This window comes from Girardinichthys multiradiatus, chromosome 21 (assembly GCF_021462225.1).
Source record: "Girardinichthys multiradiatus isolate DD_20200921_A chromosome 21, DD_fGirMul_XY1, whole genome shotgun sequence".
NCBI lineage: Eukaryota > Metazoa > Chordata > Actinopteri > Cyprinodontiformes > Goodeidae > Girardinichthys > Girardinichthys multiradiatus.
The window spans coordinates 16665838-16693096 of NC_061813.1; the positions used below are offsets into that span (position 1 = coordinate 16665838).

General features: G+C 39.2%; 1 protein-coding gene across 2 annotated transcripts in view; it reads left to right on the plus strand.

Annotated features, from left to right (window-relative positions):
- Positions 1 to 8877: 8877 nt before the first annotated feature.
- LOC124857667 (sialic acid-binding Ig-like lectin 14) overlaps positions 8878 to 27259 on the plus strand; it is a 58288-nt gene continuing 39906 nt past the window's right edge. The window contains exons 1-8 of one of the 2 annotated variants that reach the window (XM_047349033.1): positions 8896 to 8996; positions 10898 to 10993; positions 11188 to 11556; positions 12190 to 12489; positions 12564 to 12821; positions 13383 to 13461; positions 13562 to 13592; positions 17294 to 17592. In XM_047349033.1, coding sequence (XP_047204989.1) covers positions 10930 to 10993; positions 11188 to 11556; positions 12190 to 12489; positions 12564 to 12821; positions 13383 to 13461; positions 13562 to 13592; positions 17294 to 17341 — 1149 coding nt within the window. In that variant the 5' untranslated portion in view covers positions 8896 to 8996; positions 10898 to 10929 and the 3' untranslated portion in view covers positions 17342 to 17592. Of the gene's footprint in view, positions 8997 to 10897; positions 10994 to 11187; positions 11557 to 12189; positions 12490 to 12563; positions 12822 to 13382; positions 13462 to 13561; positions 13593 to 17293; positions 17593 to 27259 lie in introns of those variants that run through there. The other variant, XM_047349031.1, reaches the window with a different exon arrangement.

A 27259-nucleotide genomic window follows, 5' to 3' on the forward strand; every position in this document is an offset into this window, starting at 1 on the left:
CAGGAGTCCCACAGCCGATAGGACTCGTTCAGCTTGACAGCGTTCCTTACTGCCGGTGTCCACCACCGGGTTTGGGGATTGCTGCCGCGACAGGCACCGCAGACCTTACGGCCGCAGCTACGGGCAGCAGCATCAACATTAGATGTGGAGAACATGGTCCATTCTATGTCTCCAACATCCCCCGAAATCTGGTCAAAGTTGAACGTCACTTGCCTCGATTTTCTGGTCCTCATGAAGGAATCTTGAACCGCTCTTTGTCTGACCTGTCACCTACAGCCTGTTTGCCATGGGAGACCCTACCAGGGGCATATAAGCCCTAGACAACAAAGCCTCGAGGATCATTCGAGCACTCAAACCCTTCCACCTCGTTAAGGTGGCGGTTCAGGGTTAAAGTAGTGTATCTGACTTTTTTTACTCTGAAATTAAAGTGAGTTTTCACCCATATTTTTCAGTATTTTCATATTCAAAATCAAAATTTCATGTTTAAAAAAATTACATTGAATTAAATTAAGTTTGTCAAAATACAAAGTTTAGAATTCAGTTGCTAAATTTTCAAGATGCCAAATTCAACCAAAATTCAGCATCAACATACGTCTGATATTCATGAAAACAGCGGAGATTCTAGATCAAGTCAAACCAATATCCAGTCTGTTCATTTTGTCTTAATGTAAAACAAACTGAAATTTTGTCAGCGTTGCTGGAGATGATAGCTGACTAACAGAAACAGATGAGTTACCAGCTGTTCACTTTATAGAAAACTGTTTTATATGAAACCCTGATGAAAAGGCTGGATATTGGTTCAACTTGATCTATAATCTATTGCTTTTCCCTGGGATCTTAGCTGTTTTAAATTGAATTTCAGACTGCATATTTCGACACTGAATTTTGCCGGTTGAATTTGATTGCTTAGAATTTTTTTATTAGAAATTTTTGAAACATGAAATTTTGATCCTGAACATGAAAATGGTGAAACATTGCTATTGAAGATTTGAGCAGTAAATTCAGGGTAAAAGAAATTCGGGTACACAATTTCAATGCATTAATATTTACTGGTAAAAATTCTACTTCATTTTTAATTCAAAATCAGATGAAACTTAAATAGAGGGCTCTGTAGTATACAGATTCATTTTGGAATTTTATTATTCATTTATTTATTTCAAATTCATTGATGCACAAGAATGCACTTTTAGTTTTAATGTATTTACATTTTTTGTATAGTCAGATGTTTTTCTATGTTTGCCTCTTGATGGGCAATAAAGTTCAATCTCAAGAAATCCTGTTTGCTTTTAGGTGTTTTTTTCCTAACTTGATATCAACTGTCATAAACTAGGATTACTATTGATTTTCATATGAATGAAAGGACTCTCAACTAAAGTATTTGCGATTGTCAAACACACATAAGTCTTGTCTGATCAGCTCAATTAATTAGTTGTTTTGTATCATTTTAAAATATAGTTGTACCTACCCCATTAAATATGGTCATCCACACTTAAATCAAACATGGGTGAATATGTTGAACTAACCATTAACAATAATGTGGGATTTACCTCTTCTAATTAAGTAACAGTAACACCAACATCTTATGTTGAACCAGCATATTTACATTTATGTCACTTAAAACAATTTCTTGCTAAATAAGCGTATTATTACTGGGTGGAAATACTTTCCATAATGTTTTTATGTTCACTCAACAAGTACATTTTTTTGAGTGATAACAGTGTTATGTGTCACAGAACCTTCAGTTAGTTTGGACCCTTTTAAGGCAATGCGAGGCAATTTTATTCATAAAGCAGCAATCACGTTGTTACAACTGGCTCCAAATCGCAACAAAATGGGAGACAATGCCACAAGTAAATGTGCATAACGTAGTATTTAATCAAAGCAAAGATCAATACAAACTAAGAGTAACTTGTGTAATGCAAACACAAAAGACAAACTCAAATGGGCATGAAGAGATGAGAATAAAGCCCAGCAGAGACAAAGCAGCATCATGTCCATCAGAGAGGCGTGAAGAAAGAGCGAGCCACCCATTGAGTGAGCCATACCTCTTTGAGAGCTAGAAAGACAGTGCTTTATAGATCCTGTGCCAGATCACCAACATCTGCACAAACGAGAAACACACAGGGCAGGCACACCGAACAACCAATCCAGCTGTTAAGGCCTAGGGACACAGACACAAAGCAATCACAAGTGCTGTACACCGAAAATAAGAACATCAATATAACAAAAAATAATCTCATGTAAAAAAGCATTGCATAAAAACAAACAAATGGAGAAATGGAAATTTTATCTCAAGCTTCAGTCACTCATCAGTGATCGGCCACACAGTTCATTAGTGACATTTTGATCTAAAGCTGCAGTAAACAACAATGATTTCAATCCTGATTCAATGGAACCAACAGTTTCTGCACATCTCAGGTTTTCAGGGAGTTCGTTCCAGAGCTGAGACGCATAGAAACTAAATGTTTCCTTGCCTTGTTTACTTCTGCTCCCGGGAATACTGAGTAAGCGGGTCTGTGAGTACCTGAGGGGTCTACACAGGTCATATTTGAGAAACAATTCAAATGTGTGTCGGTCGAAAAACCATTAAGTGCTTAATAGACTGTTAAGGATATATGATTCTGTGGCCTTTTCTAATCATCTCTTTGCTGCCCTAATTAAATATCTCTGCCCTTGTTGCTTATCTGCCGCACCGCTCACTGCTACATCTTACACAACATAACTGTTGATTTCACATCAGATTCAACACATAGTCAAAGATAAACTGATACAAGAGGATGACATCCTTTAGGAGGGTTAAGAACAGGCATAGATAAAAGCAGGACTCATGATCCATTCTTGGCTCCTCTCGGTTCATCCCTCAGATGGGCTGAGGGGGGCCCGGTACCGAAGGTGAACGTCACTCTGTATCTGTTCAGTTGTATACTCTGTACACTGATCATTTTGGTATTAAATCTTGATTTTATAATTAACCATTTCTCATTATTTCACAAGGTAAATACTTTGCTGGTTTTACTGGTTGGCTCTCGGAACTGGAGAGAAACGGACCCGGTGGTGGACAGGGAGGAAAGAGAGTAAAACTCCCATTTTACAACAGTAGGGGCTCGTCCGACTCTCCAGGTTCCAAACGAGACCAACCCTGCAAGGAGAACCCAGACGGCGGCAGCGGGGAGGACCGAGCCTTCAGTACAGACCGCGGTCATCTCATCAGGTAGGCAGAAATACCTGGTAGACAGACGCTTTTGCTGCAAGGCTCGGCTCTCACGTCACTTTTTCTGGACTTCCACTGATCCAAATTTAAGTACGGAGTGACATTCACTTAGTTTATATTGTTGTGGAAAATGGTGAAAAAGGTGAAGAGGTAAAAAGACGTCAGAAATAGAGAAGTCATGCATGAGATAGAAAAACTTATCAGTGATTTAACAAAGAAAGGTTTGAATAAGATAGCAGATTCGGCCTGAGGAGCGGGGATCGGTTAACCTCAGGGTGATTGATTGGTTGAATTAATTGGTGAATTGATCTATATGGATATACTGGACAAACAACACCTACAAAATGGATATATTGGGGAAAAATAACTGGTTATTGTGATCAAGGGTGTACCAGAATATGCAAATTACTTTTATCTAGTATTGGGGGTAGAGGTTACGGCGATGGACCCTAAAGGTCTAATTTAGGTAGATATAATCAAATTATCAACATGCTTGAAAAGTAGGTTGTCCAAAACACTGGACACCTTTATGATAAATGAAATAAATACTTTGTTCTGGAGATGATTTCAAATATTATTATGGAAAATAACGGTTTGAACATATTCAACTTTGGCTACTAGTTAACGGACAATAAATTAGCAACTAATTGGGTTACAATATAAATATGATTTTTGGGTTAAAGGTGAAAAAATGACTTTTACATTATCTACATATACGATTCTAATGAAAACAGGTATTGGAGCATTTCCTGTTCCCAACAAGCCATAAAGGAAACTGTTATTAATTTTATAGGTTCTGACAACAGAGTGAAAGGATGTAGAGATGTGCTTGACACGTTCACCAGGTCTGCTGAGAGAGATAATCACACAATCAAAAAACAATTGGCCAAAGCTTGTACTGATACAAAAATGAAGTGGCTGAATGCGCTGCCCTTGGTGATGTTTTATATAAGATTATCACCCACTGAGCTCATGGGTTTAACTCCCAATCAGCTGCTAACAGGAAGAACCATACCCTGACCTTTCACCTCCTCTCTTCAGTCGGGGTGTGAACCCAGTCTGGATTCAGAGAGAGAGCAACTGACACACTATGCTCAAAGATTTCAATCTGCTGTGAAGTTTTTGTCTCATAACACACAGGAGGCTCTAACCAAAGAACCAACAGGAGAAACACATGGAGCTCTGGATGAGGGCAAAACTAAGGAAAGAAGATCATATAGCAGGAAGGGAGAGACGTCCTCTGAAGGAAACTTCAGAGAAATCAGAAAGCACCTGAAGAAGAACATACGAATAGGTTCGATGGGATATCTTTTGACTTAACATTTCATTTCCAGCTAATACATCATAAATGTGCTTGTGAAACTAAATTAATTTATTCCAGTAACCATAACGTCAAAAGGTAAGATTAACTCATCTCTTTGCTTTCAACTAACAAAATACAATTATGTGGAACCTGTTTCATAAAGTTTTGAGGGGGCTGGGTTACTTCAACAGAGCGAACGTGATAAAGAAATAAACAATAAAAATTCTATTTGTTGGGTTAAAGCTTGAAGGAGTATGTCCTGGTAAATTTCACAAAATCAAAAATCACAGAGGGGAGAAGGATTTCTAAAGTAAAACTGTGTGAATAATCAACAAACAAATGTTTGCTTCTGTGAATGTGGGAAATCGTGGAATAAATTGCATGAAGGGTTGAATGAGTGTTCAACTATTTAATCAACTTCATGAATAGAAATTATAACTTCCTGTGTGCTTCTGAGTTATGTATTTATAGATGATGTTGTTTACAACTTAGATTGTAAATTAACTTGATACAAGGCCTTGAACTTTTACCTGCTACTGAACAGAACTGATTTATGGGGAACAATTGCTTTAATAATTAATAATAATTGCTATTGACTGGACAGGAACGATGTGCCCTGGTTTCCCTCTCCCTCCAGGATGCCCTGACACTGATTGGCCCACTTCGTCCGGGGGAACCTTTCAGATAATGTGTTTTTGAATTTTATATGTCTGCTAGAATACAAACTGCTTCTTGTTAGAACCGATTCTAATCTTTTAAATGACACCACGGCAAAACAGGAGAGACAGCTGAAGGCTGTGTAAACAGGATGTTGAAATTATTTCTTGTCAAAATAGAATAGCTTTGGATATGATCCTAGAAAAAGAAGAATGGTTGTGTGATGTTTGTGGAGAGGTTTGTTGTTATTTTATTCCCAACAATTACACCACCTGATGGATCTCTAACGAAGGCCCTAAAAGGATTGGAATCACTATCCATTGAATTAAAATTACACTCAGGAATCGATGAACAATTCACAAAAATGTTTGAGACGTCGTCTGGAAAGTGGGGAAACCTACTGGTGAGTATATTCACTTCATTGACTGTTGTGCAACGTGTATTCAAGCTCTCATCCTCAGGTGTATTGATCGTGTGATTGGTTCCAGTGATACCAGAGGTTTGAGATTACGAGAATATCAAAGGATGTGGTGCCAGAGCACACTGATGTTGTCCACTGAATATTTGAGCACAAGTGATGATGTGGATCTCATGGAACCAAACCAAAGTGAGAAAGTATGATACTGTGCTATGAGGAGGAGGACGAAACCCTTTGTTCAGAGCCAGGCTGAAACTGGGAGCAAAATCAAATCACAGCCATAGACCGAGGATGCAACACCAGGCCTTGCCCAAGACCAACCAGGAATGGGGAGCCAAGGATGCCACACCAGGAGGATGAACAACCCTTTCCTGCGGCCTGGAGGGGACCGGACCAGACGACTGCAATAGATATTTGAACAGGTCTACGATTCAAGGTCTACATTATACTGACACACATTGTGCTGCTCATTTCCGCTGTGCTTCTTGGTTTCTGTTATTTTAGTTGTTTTTAATTTTTTAACAGGGAATTATTATCTATTTGTGATTTTTAATCATTTAAATTTCAGACACACATCAGCACAGGTCTGTTCTATGGGAAACAGAGGGGGTCCACAGACTGAGGGCTGCAGGCAGTTACCAGAGAAATGGCACTCCGTTTGGGGGACGGAGTTACATGACGGCCGGAAGGAACTGACTCCCATATTCTAGTTTAGGTCCATATGTAATAGACACAGTGATTGATGTGAGGTGGGTTTTTCCCACCTCAACAGGGGGATTGTTAAGGATGCATGATTCTGTGGCCTTTTCTAATCATCTCTTTACTGCCCTAATTAAATATCTCTGCCCTTGTTGCTTATCTGCCGCACCGCTCACTGCTACATCTTACACAACATAACTGTTGATTTCACATCAGATTCAACACATAGTCAAAGATAAACTGATACAAGAGGATGACATCCTTTAGGAGGGTTAAGAACAGGCATAGATAAAAGCAGGACTCATGATCCATTCTTGGCTCCTCTCGGTTCATCCCTAAGATGGGCTGAGGGGGGCCCGGTACCGAAGGTGAACGTCACTCTGTATCTGTTCAGTTGTATACTCTGTACACTGATCATTTTGGCATTAAATCTTGATTTTATAATTAACCATTTCTCATTATTTCACAAGGTAAATACTTTGCTGGTTTTACTGGTTGGGTCTCGGAACTGGAGAGAAACGGACCCGGTGGTGGACAGGGAGGAAAGAGAGTAAAACTCCCATTTTACAACAAGACAAATAGCAATAAATCCCTTTACATACAGACAATTACTATAATGATGAATTTTTCTGCCGTTGGTAAATGCTCTTCAGCAGCATCAGCCACTAAATTGTTTTTTAAATAATTTTTACAGAGGTTAGTAATGACACCAGTGCAATAATGAAACCTACTTAAAACAGAAGCATACACCAGTTTTCTTGTGCCCTGTTTCCATGGCAAACTATAAAAAGGCATTTCAATGATAGTAAGCTGCTTTAGTAACAGACTTTCTGTAGTTGTTAAAATTCAGGTATGATTACAAACTGATACCAAAGTTCCTTGGTTGATCTATGATGTTTAGCACTAGTGAGTCAAGCTGAGAAAACAATGACTTCTGCAGCATCTGCATTAAGCTGGAGGAAATTCTAACCCATCAAATCATTGCTATTATTGACAAAGTGACTCAATGAATGTAGTGAGCTGTGGTCATGTCTGCAGTACTCTGTAATCTCAACTAAATGCTGATGCTAAATAAAAGTGGCCTGAGAATGGTTCCTTGAGAAACCCCACAATTTATTTTTGTTTACCAGGTTTAGAATTACAAAGTGAATCAAAGTAGCTCCTGTCTGTCAATGAAGATCTGAACCACTCTAGCAGTCTGATACTCTCGGTATCAGACAATCCCACCAACCCTCCAATTGATCAATTCTGATTGACTGGAACAAATCTACAGACTTTTTAAATGAATTTTACCCTAAAACTATGTTCAACACATTATATTACATCTAACATTTCATCATTTTTGTTGCTGTATTTCACATAGATATGAACAGTATTTCACAATGAATGTCTTCTTGTAGAACTATTGAGCTTCTGAACCCTGCCAGAGGAAGTTTAGCTCATATGCAGGAATTAGAAACACGCCTGCCTGCTGCTAATAGACTGAAATCTCAATATGTTCACAGTCTGCAGTGTGTATAATGTCTCACAACAGAAGTGTGAACCAATGTACAGCTTTATATTTGTACATCTGAGCATAACACCAAAATGGCTTCATGTGCATTTGAAGTAAACAGAGGAAGTTATTAAACAAGGGAAGGCAGCATTTAGTTTCTATGCTCTTGAGCTCTGAAAACAACTTCTGCAATGTGCAGAAACTTTTGGATCCTTTAAGTAACAAAGTACAACTTTGCCTGATATACAGATATCAATGCAAAAAGTGCTTCAGAAGACAACACAAAAACTGATACAACGACCCAATAGCCAGTCCTTCAAAAACAATAGAAATGAATGAAAAGTAGATTTAAAGGATATGATTTCAACTAGCATTTAAAATAAACCAAAGAGACCAACGACCTTGAGTCCAAACAAAGAGATCCAGGAGCTGGGTGATACATTCTTCAAAAGGCTCTTACACTTTATGTTTCTAAGTATGGGACACCATCAACAGGCCCTGCAGGATCTCAGGGACCTGCCAGGGACGCATGGATGAAGAAGTCCTCTGATATAACCTGGTGCCTGGCCATGGAGAGCTCTCCAGGTTAATAAAGGATTGATAAATTGCACTGAAATAAACCATAATCAATTGTAGTTGCATCAAGATTGGAGTCACAAGTGAAAACTTTGATGATTTTACAAAAATCTGGAAATCTGTAGGCTGAACAACTTACAACTGTTATAGGTAGGTTTTTCTAAGATATGTGTAACGTGCATTTCAATAACCAGAAAATAAAGAAACAAAACCATGGGCAATTATTTCCAGTTCAGGACAGGACAGAATGGAGCTTAGTTTGCCAATTTTTCTCAGATGATAAAAAGAGGAATCAAACATAGACTTGAAATGTGCATCCAAACTAAAGCTGGACTCACAAGGTATGCTGAGGTTACCAATGAAGACAAACTTCCTGTGCAAACTGCACGATTATTCTGGCTATCTTTGAGCAGACAGTGCATGAAAAACTGTATGATAACTTGACAAGAAATCAGTCAAACTTTGATTAGCAGAAGATGCTCTGACATCCTCTTTCATAGAAGAAGGAAGGATGATTGCAACAGACTAGTTTAACATGACTGGTGTTTTAAGAGAGAAGATGGTTATTTGATCTGCTGGTCGACAGAAATTCACAGATTAACTCATTTGAGTTGAATTTTGTCTTCACGTCTACTTGGTAAGAAAATGTTTCTGACTTTGATTTTTAGTGCAACTTTTTAGCTTTGAAAATATTTTAATATGTGCTGAAAACCTCTGTTTGACTTAATTTATTTGAAAAGGTTCTGATTTCATAATCAAAATGCTTTTAAAATCCAATTCCCCTGACATTCTGATGTAGTAAATTCAGTTTTTAAATTTTATTTTACATTTTAATTTTTTACATTTCAGCACAAGTATGCAACCTAAATACAGTGTCTTGCGAAAGTACTCGACCCCCTTGAACAGGTCAACATCTTCCCACATTTCAGGCTTCAAACATAAAGATATAAAATTCAAATTTTTTGTGAAGAATCAACAACAAGTGGGACACAATCGTGAAGTGGAATGAAATTCATAGCATGTGTCAAACTTAAAAAAAAAAAAAAACTGAAAAGTGGGGTGTGCAATATTATTCAGCCCCTTTACTTTCAGTGCAGCAAACTCAGTCCAGAAGTTCAGTGAGGATCTCTGAATGATCCAATGTTGTCCCAAATGACTGATGATGATAAATAGAATCCACCTGTGTGTAATCAAGTCTCCGTATAAATGCACCTGCTCTGTGATAGTCTCAGGGTTCTGTTCAAAGTGCAGAGAGCATCATGAAGACCAAGGAACACACCAGGCAGGTCCGAGATACTGTTGTGGAGAAGTTTAAAGCTGGATTTGGATACAAAAAGATTTCCCAAGCTTTAAACATCTCAAGGAGCTCTGTGCAAGCAATCATATTGAAATGGAAGGAGTATCAGACCACTGCAAATCTACCAAGACCCGGCCGTCCCTCTAAACTTTCATCTCGAACAAGGAGAAGACTGATCAGAGATGCAGCCAAGAGGCCCATGATCACTCTGGATGAACTGCAGAGATCTACAGCTGAGGTGGGAGAGTCTGTCCATAGGACAACAATCAGTCGTACACTGCACAAATCTGGCCTTTATGGAAGAGTGGCAAGAAGAAAGCCATTTTTCAAAGATATCCATAAAAAGTCTTGTTTAAAGTTTGCCACAAGCCACCTGGGAGACACACCAAACATGGAAGAAGATGCTCTGGTCAGATGAAACCAAAATCGAACTGTTTGGCCACAATGCAAAACAATATGTTTGGCGTAAAAGCAACACAGCTCATCACCCTGAACACACCGTCCCCACTGTCAAACATGGTGGTGGCAGCATCATGGTTTGGGCCTGCTTTTCATCAGCAGGGACAGGGAAGATGGTCAAAATTGATGGGAAGATGGATTGGGCCAAATACAGAACCATTCTGGAAGAAAACCTGTTAGAGTCTGCAAGAGACCTGAGACTGGGACGGAGATTTATCTTCCAACAAGACAATGATCCAAAACATAAAACCAAATCTACAATGGAATGGTTCACAAATAAATGTATCCAGGTGTTGGAATGGCCAAGTCAAAGTCCAGGCCTGAATCCAATCGAGAATCTGTGGAAAGAGCTGAAGACTGCTGTTCATGAACGCTCTCCATCCAACCTCACTGAGCTCCAGCTGTTTTACAAGGAAGAATGGGCAAGAATTTCAGTCTCTCGATGTGCAAAACTGATGGAGACAAACCCCAAGACTTGCAGCTGTAATTGCAGCAAAGGGTGGAGCTACAAAGTATTAATGCAAGGGGGCCGAATAATATTGCACGCACCACTTTTCAGTTTTTTCTTTGTTAAAAAAGTTTTACACATCCAATAAATTTCATTCCACTTCACGATTGTGTCCCACTTGTTGTTGATTCTTCACAAAGAATGAGAATTTTATATCTTTATGTTTGAAGCCTGAAATGTGGCAAGAGGTTGAAAAGTTCAAGGGGGTCTAATACTTTCTCAGGGCACTGTATCTTAGTTTTGTTTTACTGACCTTTTTTCGTGATATTTCCAGTTTAAGAGATAAAGGAGGACTATCAGAATCTCATGGCAGCTCTGTCTGAGAACGTGTTGACAGTCAACATGTTACTGAGTGTCTTCTTTCTTCCAGGTGAGCTGTTTGTTCAACTTCGTTCAGTTAGAAACATCACATGAATTATTTCTAGTTTGAAATATTAGATCTTGATATTGTTTAAAGGCTCCACATGTAACATGCTGCAGCTGAACTGGAGTTAGTGGATCATGAACTTTCTCTGTAGGAAGACTTTGCTCCACATTGTTTTCATCTTTAGTTTGTTTTTACAGGTATTTATGCTAATAGTTGTGGTGGGAGTACACCGCTCGTCACCATTACTACACCAAAGCCGACTGCAGCACTGAGCGGATCTTGCTTGAACGTCCCATGTAGCTTCACAGCTGCACAAGGAAGCACAGTATTTGACAGTAGTAAAGAAACCCGTGGAGCATGGATTAGAGATGGAAATGATATTTATAACATAAATAATGGGGTTAGCACAAATGTAGTAGAAATTACCGGAAACTTGAGTCAGAAAAACTGCACCTCTCTGTTTTCTGATGTAAATAAAAGTCAAGCAGGCAAATACTTCCTCAGAATCGAGAATGGTGACTACAAGGGAACAGCTTGTTCTGATCCGCTTCAGATAACAGTTGAAGGTAAGAGTTTTACTCTACTCAACTCCACAAAGTTACAGAAATACTTTTCTAGCTTTGTCTTTTATTAACTGCTCCCTGACATTAACTTCAAAGGATTATTAGCAACTGTTTCCACCAGTAATAAAACCATCTCTTACTAAGCCCTTTACCAGTTTATGTGTATATTATATATTTACTGTATATTTAAGTGGATCTTATAGTCCAGTGTGGTTTGTGGTAACATGTCAGTAAGTTTGGAAGGAGGGAGAAACACAACCTGAAGAGACAAAGTCTTCTTGAACATCAGTTTGAAAGATTTAGTTTTTTATACTTTATATATCTCACTCTTTAGTTATTTTGGTGCTTCTGATAGTTTCAGAACAAATTTACAGCCAGGTTTCACACAACTATTTCATAGACTCTACAGTAAATGTTGTAGCATGAATGAATGTTTAATCTCATTGGGACAGAAGCCCTAAATAAAAACAGAGAACACCTCACTATTGTGAGATGTTCACAATAATTCTGAGCCTCAACAAATGTTGAAAAAGTCAATCACCTGGAGGCATTAAACAGTTAAAGGTTGTGACAGAGTGAACTGTGAAATCATTTCAGACTATTTACTGTGTTTTACTGTTAATGTATAAACCCCAGATTATCCTTGGAGTCCCAGCATTAACATCTCTGGTGGTGATCTGAAGGAGCATCAGTCTGTCACTATAACCTGCTCAGCTTTGACTCCCTGTCCACACTCACCTCCTGAACTCACCTGGAATCTCCAACAAGACTCTCACAGACAAACAGAGAAAAACACAGATGGAACCTTTACAACTAAAATCCAGGAGAACATCACTCTGTCAGACACACATGATGGATACATCAGATGTTCTGCCAGATATCCTGTGAATGGAGGAAACAAGACAGCAGAGACAGCAGTGACTCTCAGTGTTTCATGTAAGTGATCCTGTCAGCACGTCATGGTTCATCTGTTTCTGATCAATAAACTTAATGTGTCCCATTTTCCTCAGATGCTCCTAGAAACACCTCAGCATCCATCAGTCCATCAGGTTTGATGTCAGCAGGTAGCTGGGTGAAGCTGAACTGCTCCAGCAGAGCCAAGCCTCCCTCCAGCTTCACCTGGTTCAGGAACAGCAAACATGGAGCCATTAATGTATCTGTGGGGCAGGTTTACAGCTTCAATGTTACTGAGGGAGGAGAGTTTTACTGTGTGGCTACAAATGATCTGGGTCATCAGAGATCATCTGTGATCCTTGTTAGTATTGGAGGTAATTAATAACTGGTATTTAGAGTTGTAAAGACCACACGGTGTGATGTTCCAAAAACTTTTTAACTGAGTCCATTTAACTATTAATTCTTCATGTTAATTGGTTGAAGCTGAGCTGCTCCAGCAGAGCCAAGCCTCCTGCCAGCTTCACCTGGTTCAGGAACAATAAACATGGAGGCATTAATGTATCTGTGGGGCAGGTTTATAAATGACCAATATGACAAACAGCCGTGTTACTGTGTAGCTGCAAATGCTCTTAGTAATCAGATATTATAAATGTATTTGAAAATTTAAGATTAACACAAATAAATAACCTGATCTTATCTTCTCCTTGACCAGCCGTTCTTTTCGGATTCTTCAGGGATTTCCGTTTTTAGCGCTATGTAAGATTTTTATTTTGAAGAAGCTAAACAACTCACCGAAATGGAATAAAATGTACTGAAATTATTTTAAGTTAAGGATAGTCTTTATTCAGGTACTTGAATCATGCAAAGATGAGCTGACAACATTTCAACTTAATTTAACTCTTAATATTTCATGTTAAACATCTGTTTTCATCTAGTGTCTGGAGTTGGTGTCTTTATCACAGTGAAGATCCTGGGATTAGTAATGCTCTGCAGTGCAATCATCATCTTTGAATGGTGAGGCAGTTTTCTATGAGTTGATACTTTGCTGCCTGACACCTGTTATATGGTGGCGTTAAATATTTGGTAATATTAATCTAATCTCTTTCACTTATAGCTGGTTTAGATTCTTCAAGAAAATGACAAAGGTAAGATAACTAAGATGACATTGTTCATAATTGTGGCAGTTTTAGATTTAAAGTAATCCTTTTACTTTATTTTGTTTAGGCTTATAGTTGTTGAGTTGGGTTTAGGTTCTGTGCAGAATACTAAAGGTAAATAAGAATTAGAAAATTTGCTCCGAAGAGGAGATTTGTAAGATGAGAAGTGGGTTTTGAAATTAACCTTGAAATAGGATTTAAGCACACTTCACTTCAATTTCTAATTTAAAAATGTTTATTATTGGTCTGATGTAATATTTTAATCTTAAATGTTGTGCTTTTATTAGTTTTAATCATAATTAACAGAAAATAAGCTTGAAAACATCAGTCTGAGTGTAATTAATCTATATAGGGTTTGACTTAGTGAATTCACTCACTAAAATAAGTCAAATCAAGTTTATTAATATAGCGCTTTTCAGCAACAAGGCACTCAAAGCGCTGTACATGAGGAAAAACATTACAATGATCAAACACAGAAAAACAAATCAAATGACACTAATAATCCTTGGGAGTAATAATTAATAATCCTTCCGGGTTTAGTGGTAGAAATTGGTTCCAAGCCACTCTTAATAATAAAGCATCTTATGCTAAAAGAAGATGATAATATTGATAGTTTCATCATTCCACTTCTAACTAGGGAAGTCGCTGGTACAAAACAGCTTTAATTCACATGTTCAGGTGCTAATAATATATTACTTTTACTGGTACTGAAGTTGTACTAAGTAATAACAGTCCATTGTAGTCTATCTAAGAAAGCCGGGTCATTGGTGTAAGAGCAGCTACAGGTCCTTCTCAAAATATTAGCATATTGTGATAAAGTTCATTATTTTCCATAATGTCATGATGAAAATTTAACATTCATATATTTTAGATTCATTGCACACTAACTGAAATATTTCAGGTCTTTTATTGTCTTAATACGGATGATTTTGGCATACAGCTCATGAAAACCCAAAATTCCTATCTCACAAAATTAGCATATAATTAAAAGGGTCTCTAAACGAGCTATGAACCTAATCATCTGAATCAACGAGTTAACTCTAAACACCTGCAAAAGATTCCTGAGGCCTTTAAAACTCCCAGCCTGGTTCATCACTCAAAACCCCAATCATGGGTAAGACTGCCGACCTGACTGCTGTCCAGAAGGCCACTATTGACACCCTCAAGCAAGAGGCTAAGACACAGAAAGAAATTTCTGAACGAATAGGCTGTTCCCAGAGTGCTGTATCAAGGCACCTCAGTGGGAAGTCTGTGGGAAGGAAAAAGTGTGGCAGAAAACGCTGCACAACGAGAAGAGGTGACCGGATCCTGAGGAAGATTGTGGAGAAGAGCCGATTCCAGACCTTGGGGGACCTGCGGAAGCAGTGGACTGAGTCTGGAGTAGAAACATCCAGAGCCACCGTGCACAGGCGTGTGCAGGAAATGGGGTACAGGTGCCGCATTCCCAGGTCAAGCCACTTTTGATCCAGAAACAGCGGCAGAAGCGCCTGACCTGGGCTACAGAGAAGCAGCACTGGACTGTTGCTCAGTGGTCCAAAGTACTTTTTTCGGATGAAAGCAAATTCTGCATGTCATTCGGAAATCAAGGTACCAGAGTCTGGAGGAAGACTGGGGAGAAGGAAATGCCAGAAGTCCAGTGTCAAGTACCCACAGTCAGTGATGGTCTGGGGTGCTGTGTCAGCTGCTGGTGTTGGTCCACTGTGTTTTATCAAGGGCAGGGTCAATGCAGCTAGCTATCAGGAGATTTTGGAGCACTTCATGCTTCCATCTGCTGAAAAGCTTTATGGAGATGAAGATTTCATTTTTCAGCACAACCTGGCACCTGCTCACAGTGCCAAAACCACTGGTAAATGGTTTACTGACCATGGTATCACTGTGCTCAATTGGCCTGCCAACTCTCCTGACCTGAACCCCATAGAGAATCTGTGGGATATTGTGAAGAGAACGTTGAGAGACTCAAGACCCAACACTCTGGATGAGCTAAAGGCCGCTATCGAAGCATCCTGCGCCTCCATAAGACCTCAGCAGTGCCACAGGCTGATTGCCTCCATGCCACGCCGCATTGAAGCAGTCATTTCTGCAAAAGGATTCCCGACCAAGTATTGAGTGCATAACTGTACATGATTATTTGAAGGTTGACGTTTTTTGTATTAAAAACACTTTTCTTTTATTGGTCGGATGAAATATGCTAATTTTGTGAGATAGGAATTTTGGGTTTTCATGAGCTGTATGCCAAAATCATCCGTATTAAGACAATAAAAGACCTGAAATATTTCAGTTAGTGTGCAATGAATCTAAAATATATGAATGTTAAATTTTCATCATTACATTATGGAAAATAATGAACTTTATCACAATATGCTAATATTTTGAGAAGGACCTGTATAGTCCAAATTTTCTATTACTAATGTTTAGTTTTCGCTGGTAATCCTTCTGATAAAACTAAAAATCTATGAAAATGTAATGAAATCACGCAATTAGGTGCAGGGCTAAGCAACACACAAGAAGAAAAGATTTTGCAAGAGTTCAGTGGAATCCTGGGGGTGTGAATATATAACTGTGATTTTGTGTGCAAGAATTAGACCGTCAACACAGATAGAGCGCCATTGTCCTTGAGGAGAGAGATGGAAGTTTTCTCAATCGACTGCAAAGTCTTATCTGGGTCACAGCTGTTTGGGGTGCTGGGAAAGAGCAGCATATTTACATAACATCCAGGAGATATTTTGTCGATAGCCACTTAGCAGAAGTTGCCAAGGCCATGTTGGGTCACCAGATTTAGAAAAACAATATGTGTTCTGGTTCAAGCAGTTGTGTGGATTTCTAACCACTTTAAGAGTTTTTACTGTTATCTCTCAATTGCGAATCCAAATATCCAAATTTCTGGGACATTCCCGCAGTTCTGGAGCGAACAACCTTTTCCATGATTAAATCCTTTCACCTCTGAGTCCAAAAGCCGCTTCCAGGCTACGATTCTGTTTAAGAACCGTATCCAGCTTGCAGCTTAGCTCTCTTAACAATTCAGTCTGAGCATTGATCGCTCTGCAGATTCCATCCAGCATCGCAGGCAGCTTTGGGATGCTTTGAACAGCTGCCCACGTTTTGCTACTCACTCGATAAGTCAGGTAACCGCCGGCTACAAAAAGCAGAAATCCTGTTATCAAAAATATAAACGTCTTCTGCGTCATCAACCCACATTGTAATCAAGCACACAATCTTCCACTGTTGCCAGGAATCCATTGTGTATCCAGAGAAGATTGTACTGGCTGGGTAAGAGGGTTCTCCTTTACCCCGTCTTCCCGTGGAACAAATTTGATCAATTGCGTTGAGAGACCAGCTGACCAAATCCATAATTTGCAAGTTTGGAAGATATGTAAAGTGAGGCTCTGAGAAAAACACAGACAAAAGCAGAAGCAGAAGCAGGCAAAAGGGAGGGAAAGAAAACGCATGTGTCCTCCACCGAGAGCAGAGCAAGAAAAAATAACTTTTCAATAACATTCTGATTTATTGAGATGCAACTATATCCCCTAAAATCATAATGGAAGCCCCACCTTTTTTCTAGGAGAAACTGTGTTTTTGCTAAATATTTTACTGCACAATGCTTACAATGTTGGAATAATTACTAGTATGCTGGAAATGACACAAAAAATTGTTCTATATGAATAAATAATCTCTTTATTTCATGTCCACAGGACACAGAAAAAGCTGTTAACAGGGTGGTGGAGGTTCAGGCACCATGAACCACAAGGAGAATATTAAAATGTTACTTTTATTCTCAGAGGCAGGATTTATTTTTATTTTTTTTCTATTTCTGTCAGTGTATTTGTTATTTCATATAGTGAGTTATTTTCTTTCACTGAGGCATCCAGGCATGTAAATATTTAACATAAATGTTCAAAAGATGTAGAATAAAATGTCTGCTATGCTGTGGATTTTGCTTTTTCTAAATAAAAAGGAACAGAAACACAAAGTATGCAAATTAAACAGCAGACATCTTTGAATTTGTGTTTGTTTCTTATTCAGAAGATTACAATCAGCTGAGGTTTTAATGAAACACATTTTACACCCATACAGCTTTTTAATGCAGATGTGAAGTTGGACACAAAATGGAGTCAATCGCCCCTGAAGCATGATGTAAATGAGAAAGTATAGAGAACCTGAGATGGGAACATGCAAACACACCAGGGCAAACACTGAAATGCCACATTTAATCTCACAATCTGGTTAGGAGTCACTCTTACACCCAGACAACATGCCGTATCACAGATTGTGATAACAGTGATCTCAGGTGACAACAGCTAACAAATGGCAAGTTATGATCATAATCAGAGTTTCTCATCACATACAACTCATGAAACTCTGGAGTTTTGGTTCATTTCTATGTTTTGTTTAAATTTAATAGGTTAAGTCCTTGACCCCATTTTGGTAGTCTTTAGAGGTTTCTTTTTAGATGTTGCTTCATGTTTTGTGCAGGCAGTGGTGCAGAACAGATGGTAATATGGCAAGTTTAACAGTATGCAGCAGGGCCATGCAAAGACCACTAAAGGGACGCTTAAAGTAAAAATAGGCACATATAACCGGATACTAGGGTGGAATATTAGCAAGAATCCCAGACAGCTTTTACAGTTCATTGTACTATGATGTACCACAAAGCAGTAAACATTGAGATAACATTGATATCGTTGAATCAAATCTAGGGAAAACTATAATGTAGAGCACAAACTATGCAAATGTCAGCCAGTCATTTTTTATACCGCTTCTTCGATAGCAGGGAAGCTGGTGCCTATCTCCAGCAATCTATGGGCGGGAGGTGGGGTACATTCTGGACGGGTCGCCAGTCCATCGCAGGGCAACACACAAACAACCAAGCACACACTCATTCACACACACACACCTAAGGGCAATTTAGAGAAACCAATTAACCTAACAGGCATGTTTTTGGACTGTGGGAGGGAGCCACAGTACCTGGAGAGAACCCACGCATGCACAGGGAGAACATGCAAACTCCATGCAGAAAGACCCCAGGCATCGAACCCAGGACCTTCTTGCTGTAAGGCAACAGTGCTACCAGCTGCCCCACCGCACAGCCCACCATCTATATGTGTATAATATATTTTATTGTGATCAGAATTTCACTCTGCAGGACTTCTTTCATCATAGGAATGTATTTAGATTTTCAAACCACCATATGAGCAAAATGTGTATATTAGAGCAAGACCAGCCAACATATTTAGTTTTTACACAAACTGTTCAAAAATATAAACAGAAGGCATAATACAACATTTTTGTGTACTGCAATAAATGCCCTAATAATAAATAAAGCAGCCTGAATGTTCTGTGCTTACAGTGGGGGTGCAGATGATCCATTCAGAACAGCACAGGTTCTTACCCTTTGTACTCTTTCTAACCGAGCTAGTTAACGATCCGCTACCTTTGGCTGCTTTGAGCTTCTCAGACATCTTTTTTACAAGGCATCTTTGAACTTAAAAAAAACGCTATCGATAATCTAAAAAGAAAAATGAAATGCACTACCTGTTTTTTTCTTCTTGTATTTAAACAAAAATGGTTATTCAGTCAGTAGCTCAGCATAGCAAGAAGTTACTTGAGAGACACTGGGAGCCTCTGCAGGCTTTATTATAAGGAATTTTGTTTTAGAGTCTGAATCGTGGATTTTTTTTTTTTTTTAACAATTGCACGCTTCCACACGGATAGGAGCGCTTTGATTGGTCAATACATACTGTCAGGATCTGCCATTTTGGTTTTTGTGTTTGTTTACTTTTTCAGTTAGGTGTTCCTGTTCCTTTTGGTTTAGTGGCCTAATTATGTTTGGTGCTTCTTGGTTTTGTGACTATATTTATTTATGTGCTTCTGTTTTACTGTGTTCTGACATTTCCTTCACTTGTGCCCCTAAGTAGTTATTTAGTTATTATTTACTCAGAGGTTTGTTTCTCTTTAGATAAGTTGTTCTCTACAGCCTTGCCTATAGTAGAGTTCCCTCCCGTTCAGTTCTTTATGTTTATTTGTTCTCCCCGATTCCTTATGTTAGTATAGTTCTCTGTCTTTATTTCCTTTCTGGTAGTTGTATTTAGTTATTGGTTACTTCCCTTTACATTCTTGTTGTTGTGTTAGATTATTGGTTGTATTTGGTTTTCGCTTCCCTGCTCCTCCTTGTGAATCAGGGCCAGATTAACACTTCACTGTACCCTGGGCAACATTATTCAAGGACCCCATCATCAGGACCCCAGGATCACCATAATCTCGCTAAATACTAAATATATTACCGTAATATACAGTAAACATACTCAATAAATAAGCAACCACATTCACACCATTCAATTTTCATTTAATAACTTTTATCCCCAACACAAATGGCAAAATACACAATTTCAATCCTAAATAATGGAGAAACGCATATTTAAATTTGATAGCGTTTAATTGGGAAACACATCTTACACTGGCTTTTTTCTGGACTTTGACTGTGCAAAGTGGTGTATAATATCTTCAAAATCAAGGCCACTAACAAGAAGGCCAGAAGACGAAGACTGACCGCTTTTCCTGAAGTTAATTGTGGACGCACGGTTAACTTACTCCCCACCTTTCCTCACTCGAAGGAAGACAACCACAAGTAAAACCCATCCTTTATTTTTATTTCTTTATTAGAAGGCCTGGGCAGGGTCAGAGGTTGTAGTGCGATGACAATCGCTAGTTAGAATCTAATGCGTTCTGAATGATATCTGCATGTAACCTTGCTTATTGAAACTTTGATGTGCTGTGCTGATGTCTGAAGCTGCTGCGCTCCCAGCTCTGTGCGTGTTTTACCACCTGAGAGTCAGCGCAGGTGCGCTGTGAGACTGGACTGCTGAAATAACCTCATGGTGAAATTCCCCATTTTTCTTTGTCTCCAACCTCACTGCTGGCTAGCTGCCGCCAAAAGTTTTATAACTCTTTGTCTGCTCAGGAGTTGGGGGAGGTTTTACGAGTCAGAATAACTGAGTTACAGTTGGAGCTGCGCCCCCCACTCTCCACTCACCACCACACCCCTTCGTCATATTCTCAATTTTGCCATAACTGCTGGTTGATTCAATACACACACACTGCTGTTTTCTTTATTTTGCTTAGTTAGATAATTTACCCCTTTTATGTAGAACTTTGCATGTTGAGTAGATGATTCAATAAATATTCACGTAGATAAACAGAAGGCGTTCTGTGTTTATTTTGTGCAAGAGTTATTCGTCAGTCAAGATAAGGTTAAAGTTCCACACGTTTCGGCAGAAACGGTCGATTAAACAGTGACATCTCCGGTAATAGTTATTAATTATTATGGAGTATTTAACGGTTGTAATTGTCAAAGGCGTTGAGCCGCAATTACAACACCAGAAACATCTCTGGTCTCGATTCATAAATGAGGATTTTGGTTAAGAAATTGATTTTGTCAAATTATGATTTTTAATTATAATTATTGATCAAGATTACTTAATCAATAATCATACTTCCAACAATGGTGTGTAATGAATTAGTAGGTTTTGTTTTTTCAAGTGCGCCTGGAGCCCGCTGTATTTGCCAGACATGTTGCTAGCATTGTCATAACTTTGGCCACGACAGTTTGACAAGTCTAACCCGAAGTCTCGCACCATTTCAATCACAGATTCAGCTAGGCTTACACCTGTGTGGCTGTTAATGGGCTCAAACCCGATGAATCTTTCCCCTACTCTGCCATCTGCACTGACAAAATGAAAAACAAATGTGAGCTGATCTACGTGTGCTAAATCTGGTGTTGAATCAGCGGTTACAGAGAACTATTTCGCATGTCTGATTTCCTCTGCTATCACTTGCTTAGTTTTGTCACCCAATATGAAATAAATTATTCGCACACAGTTGATGACAGGTAAGATGGCTTACCTCTACCCTTATTACCATGCTTCGTAAGGTGCCCCTTTAAAAAGGGGTCAAACTCCGCGATCAGTTCAAGTAACCCCAAATAGTTCCCATTGTGTGCGGAGCCCAGCAGTTCGTTGTCGCCTCGAAAGGGCAGTCCTCTTGCTCCCAGAAATGTAATAACAGCAACCACACGTCTAAGGACTTCTTTCCAGTACTGCTGTTCGGTCTCACACTGACGGGCAAGAGAAGCGTCCACTCTGCATGCATATTTAGACCTTTGCAATAAAGACAGCATGTTTTGTTTATGTTCTGCACTCTTTTCATGATCACTAACCCTCTCTGGATGTTTTCAATCCCAGAATCCGCTGATAAATGCATCCTATTGGGATGACAGGAGTTTGCAGGCATAGCAATAAACTGATCCAGTTGAAGGGGAGTAAAGCAGACATTCCCTTGGCACAATTTGGTTGTTTTGGAGCCAGCAATGAAGCATATCGGTGGTCAGGGAGCGTGTCCTACTACCTAGTCCGGACTCCCTTACTGATACAGGACATTTGGCACCCAGTTCTGGAAAGCTGCAGGCCCTCGGTAAATCGCCTCTTCCTGGAACCACTCCGTAATAGCCCCCCACAGTGCAGGATCACCAGGGAGTATAGGCGTTGAGATGCAGGGACTGCTACTAGACTCAACGAGCGGCTCAGGTGGCGGTAAGACTGGAGGCCCGCCATCACCGCTTCCCTCAATGGTCACACTCGCAGCAGAATCTGGGCCACTGTTTGAAGATGCTGCCGGCTCTTCGTTCTCCGGGCTGTAAAGTAAGCTAGCGCCGGCGGTGAAGAAAAGTCCTGGCTAGCTGAGTTGTTCTCGTTGACAGAAGCTGACTTAATAAAACAGTCGTGAATGAAGAAATTACCTATTTTCGGTATATACTTTACATTTTCTGCGTTTTTGATGTCCTTCTCCTTTTTTAATTTCCGTTTCACACTCTCACTTAGCTTTTTCTCCATGTCTGAACTTCTTGAGTTGTATAGCGGCGCTTGACGTCACACAACCCGCTCAGTGCACATTGATCCGCTTCACCTTTGACCCGCCTCATGTATGTGGACTGACCAATGAGGAGAGGGTCTCAACTCATGCTCACTGTCACAGGGAGCGTCTCTCTATGCAGCGCAAGGGCTCCTGCGGAAAGTTTAACATCAAGCAGGAGAAAACCAGACATTTTGCTTGTGCCCTCACTAACCTGGGCCCCTTAGAGGCCGTGGGCCCCTGGGCAATTGCCCAGTTGCCCTTATGGTTAATCCGGCTCTGTTGTGAGTTAGTGTTTATCTTTAGATCTATTTTCCCTTTGGTTTATTTATAGTTTTGTTTCTCTGGTGTCCCTGCGTCTCCCATATATTACAGGTCCTTCTCAAAATATTAGCATATTGTGATAAAGTTCATTATTTTCCATAAAAGTTCATTAAAAGGGTCTCTAAACGAGCTATGAACCTAATCATCTGAATCAACGAGTTAACTCTAAACACCTGCAAAAGATTCCTGAGGCCTTTAAAACTCCCAGCCTGGTTCATCACTCAAAACCCCAATCATGGGTAAGACTGCCGACCTGACTGCTGTCCAGAAGGCCACTATTGACACCCTCAAGCAAGAGGGTAAGACACAGAAAGAAATTTCTGAACGAATAGGCTGTTCCCAGAGTGCTGTATCAAGGCACCTCAGTGGGAAGTCTGTGGGAAGGAAAAAGTGTGGCAGAAAACGCTGCACAACGAGAAGAGGTGACCGGACCCTGAGGAAGATTGTGGAGAAGGGCCGATTCTAGACCTTGGGGGACCTGCGGAAGCAGTGGACTGAGTCTGGAGTAGAAACATCCAGAGCCACCGTGCACAGGCGTGTGCAGGAAATGGGCTACAGGTGCCACATTCCCCAGGTCAAGCCACTTTTGAACCAGAAACAGCGGCAGAAGCGCCTGACCTGGGCTACAGAGAAGCAGCACTGGACTGTTGCTCAGTGGTACAAAGTACTTTTTTTCGGATGAAAGCAAATTCTGCATGTCATTCGGAAATCAAGGTGCCAGAGTCTGGAGGAAGACTGGGGAGAAGGAAATGCCAAAATGCCAGAAGTCCAGTGTCAAGTACCCACAGTCAGTGATGGTCTGGGGTGCCGTGTCAGCTGCTGGTGTTGGTCCACTGTGTTTTATCAAGGGCAGGGTCAATGCAGCTAGCTATCAGGAGATTTTGGAGCACTTCATGCTTCCATTTGCTGAAAAGCTTTATGGAGATGAAGATTTCATTTTTCAGCACGACCTGGCACCTGCTCACAGTGCCAAAACCACTGGTAAATGGTTTACTGACCATGGTATCACTGTGCTCAATTGGCCTGCCAACTCTCCTGACCTGAACCCCATAGAGAATCTGTGGGATATTGTGAAGAGAACTTTGAGAGACTCAAGACCCAACACTCTGGATGAGCTAAAGGCCGCTATCGAAGCATCCTGGGCCTCCATAAACCTCAGCAGTGCCACAGGCTGATTGCCTCCATGCCACGCCGCATTGAAGCAGTCATTTCTGCAAAAGGATTCCCAACCAAGTATTGAGTGCATAACTGTACATGATTATTTGAAGGTTGAAGTTTTTTGTATTAAAAACACTTTTCTTTTTGTGGTCGGATGAAATATGCTAATTTTGTGAGATAGGAATTTTGGGTTTTCATGAGCTGTATGCCACAATCATCCGTATTAAGACAATAAAAGACCTGAAATATTTCAGTTAGTGTGCAATGAATCTAAAATATATGAATGTTAAATTTTCATCATTACATTATGGAAAATAATTAACTTTATCACAATATGCTAATATTTTGAGAAGGACCTGTATACATTAAAGCTGCACTACCTGGTAGTGGCTGTATGTGCTCATACTCACCCCACCCTTATTATGGAGAATATAAATTTTAAAAATGTGTACCTTTAAAGATTGTATTGACTTTTTAAACATGTAACTGATTTAACATTGTCTAAATTACTTTTGATTTAAAACTTATTTGCATGATTTCAACATCGTTATGGTTAAGCCAGATTGGGTGTGTGCTAAATTAATCTAAGTGTAACATGTTGCTTCTGCCATATGTAGTCATGTTTTGTGGTTGAACGTCATTAAGTAATGTTATTTTTGCATGATGTGGAATAACTTACGGTTAAGGTTTATTAAATTCAGTTATGCCAACAGAACCTAATGCTTTTTGGGTAAGATATCAAATGGCGTGTACAACTCCAGAACGGAAGGTGGCAGTAGTGTGCGAGCAGGGAGTGCTATTACAATCTTTACTTCGGGAAGGTGCAGAAGAAGGAAGAGCAAAACAAGGCGGACAAGTTGTGGAAGGCAGTAAGGTAAGTCATTTACCGTCCATCGACTTCTAAAATAAATAACATAACATTTTATTGTCAGCTCTATGATTTTGAACGATTAATTTCGTCACCGAGTATTTTCGTAGTGTGATATATTCCACGTGTGCTTAGCGTAGTATTAGCATTAGCTAGTCCGGTTTAACACACACATATCACTTTTGCCTGTAACAGGGTTAACAAAATGATGTAGATGTTTGTTTTCATTTAAATATCTAAAAAAACAGTTAGAGCGTAAGCATGTCAATTATTGAATTTAGCACAATCTATGAGTTTATACTATTGAAACATAGAATTTCAAGCGAAACAACCCTGTGATTTTTTTTTCCTCTTCATTATCGGAAATATACCCATAATTATAGAATCACTCGAATCTTCTTGTTGCCACGAATCTCTGAAACAACCTCACTGTATTTTAAAGTCAGGAATATGGTTTAATTTATTGACATCTAATTTTTGTTTTCAATTAGATAATATTGGGTTTATTTAAATACATTTTGACTGGTGGTCATAATTCTCCATCCATCGTGTAGTTTAATCTATAATTTACCTTTAAACTTTAATTTAATAATAGGAATTTTAAAATGTTTGGAGCAGATAAAGATGTGTGATTAATTTGTGATTAATTATGATTAACCAGAGTTAGTATAGTGTTTGTATGTGTATTTAGTGTGGCTGTCAAACTATTAGATTTTTGTAACTAGTTAATAACAATATTACTGTGTGATTAATTATGATTAGTCATGATCAAAATACTAAAATGACTTGTATTTTGATGTTCTCCTTTTCTTTGAGCATGCTGTGACTGCAAGGGGAGAGGCTGGGTGTCCTAGTCTGTGCAAGACTTAAGATTAGAGGCAGAGTTATTTAAATGGCCAGACAACATACACTCAGGGTATCTCTGATTATTATCCTTTTTTATTTTTGACAAAAAAAGATAGTAGTGCAACAAAAAGATAGTAGTGCAACAAAAGTTTCAAGTGTTTGTTTATATAGCCACTAGTGAGTGGTCACTCTCTCTCACTCTCTTTTATATATATATATATATATATATATATATATATATATATATATATGTGTGTGTGTGTGTGTGTGTGTGTGTGTTACTCTCTTTCTGTCTATCTCTGTCCTACATTTGATCAATCTCTGGTCTAAATTACACAATACATTTTGTTTTTATAAATTCATCTTCTCAACTAATTTTAGTGAGTGAGAGAAGTAAATCTTACAAATATTAATAGATGTACAAACATAGACATAAACTAATAGTAATTATTCATTTTCTGAGTTTCCACTGGTTGTTTTCAGTTCATGGCACGAGGAGGTAAAATTTGCTGCAATAACTTGACATTTTGGCTTTCTCTCTCTCTCTCTGAATAGATCTCTCCTTTACTGTCATTGATTGCTCTCTCTCTGGTCATCACAGAAATTCAAGACCAAGTGTGTGGAGCCATTCACCTCAACTTCCATTACTTCACAAAAGTGTCCCAGAAAAGGGGGTCATCTGCCAGTGACAGGCCTGAGTGTATAAATATATGTAAGGATGACATGAAAAGTTTTTGGTTTGCTGCAAAAGTTCCCTGAGCTGGATGCTCAATCATCAAAACTGCTCAAGTTTTTTGGCAAGAAGGGTGGTGCTGAGGGAAGAAAGGTCAAGATCATCCTGATGCCCCTGATCCAGGTAAAACAAAGTGGACAAACTGCCAAATGCATCACTGTAAAGTTGACATTTTAAGAGGAAATGTGATGGGGAGAAGTAAGACAATTTGGAAAGAGGGGGAACTTTGTCACTGTATGAAAAATGATTTGATTATAATTCTAAGTTTTGGTAGTAAAGTCAAATAACTTATTCTGTTAGCAATCTAGGCTGTGTGCCACTTAGTGACTTTCCACTGCCAGTACCATACTCTACCAGATTTGGAGAGGGTTTCCACTACCCCTCCTTCATATATCTAGCGTGAGACATGTGCGACTCAAATGATAAGACTGTGTTTTAAGAAGTGTGAAAAGTTTAAATCAACCATGTTCCACCACCACTTAAATATCTGCTGTGATTAGTGGTTCACTATTCTTATGCTCTCTCGATAGAGTAACGAGTAGCTTGGCTCACTATATTTTTTTAAGTAGCTTGCCCAACACTGCTTACAAAAAAAAACCTCCCAGGAATTGTTGGACAGGTACATTTTTGATTTTACTTGTTGAACACACACACAGGTTACAGCTTGCTTTAGCAGCAGTTTGAAACTTGGCATACAACCTGCATATAAGCAAATTTGCAATACAATATTGCAAATTCATATATCATAAAATTGATTGATAAAGATGAAATAGGTTACATTTGGAAAAAAAATGTTTCCTTTGTTTAATGTGGCATTAAGTGTGT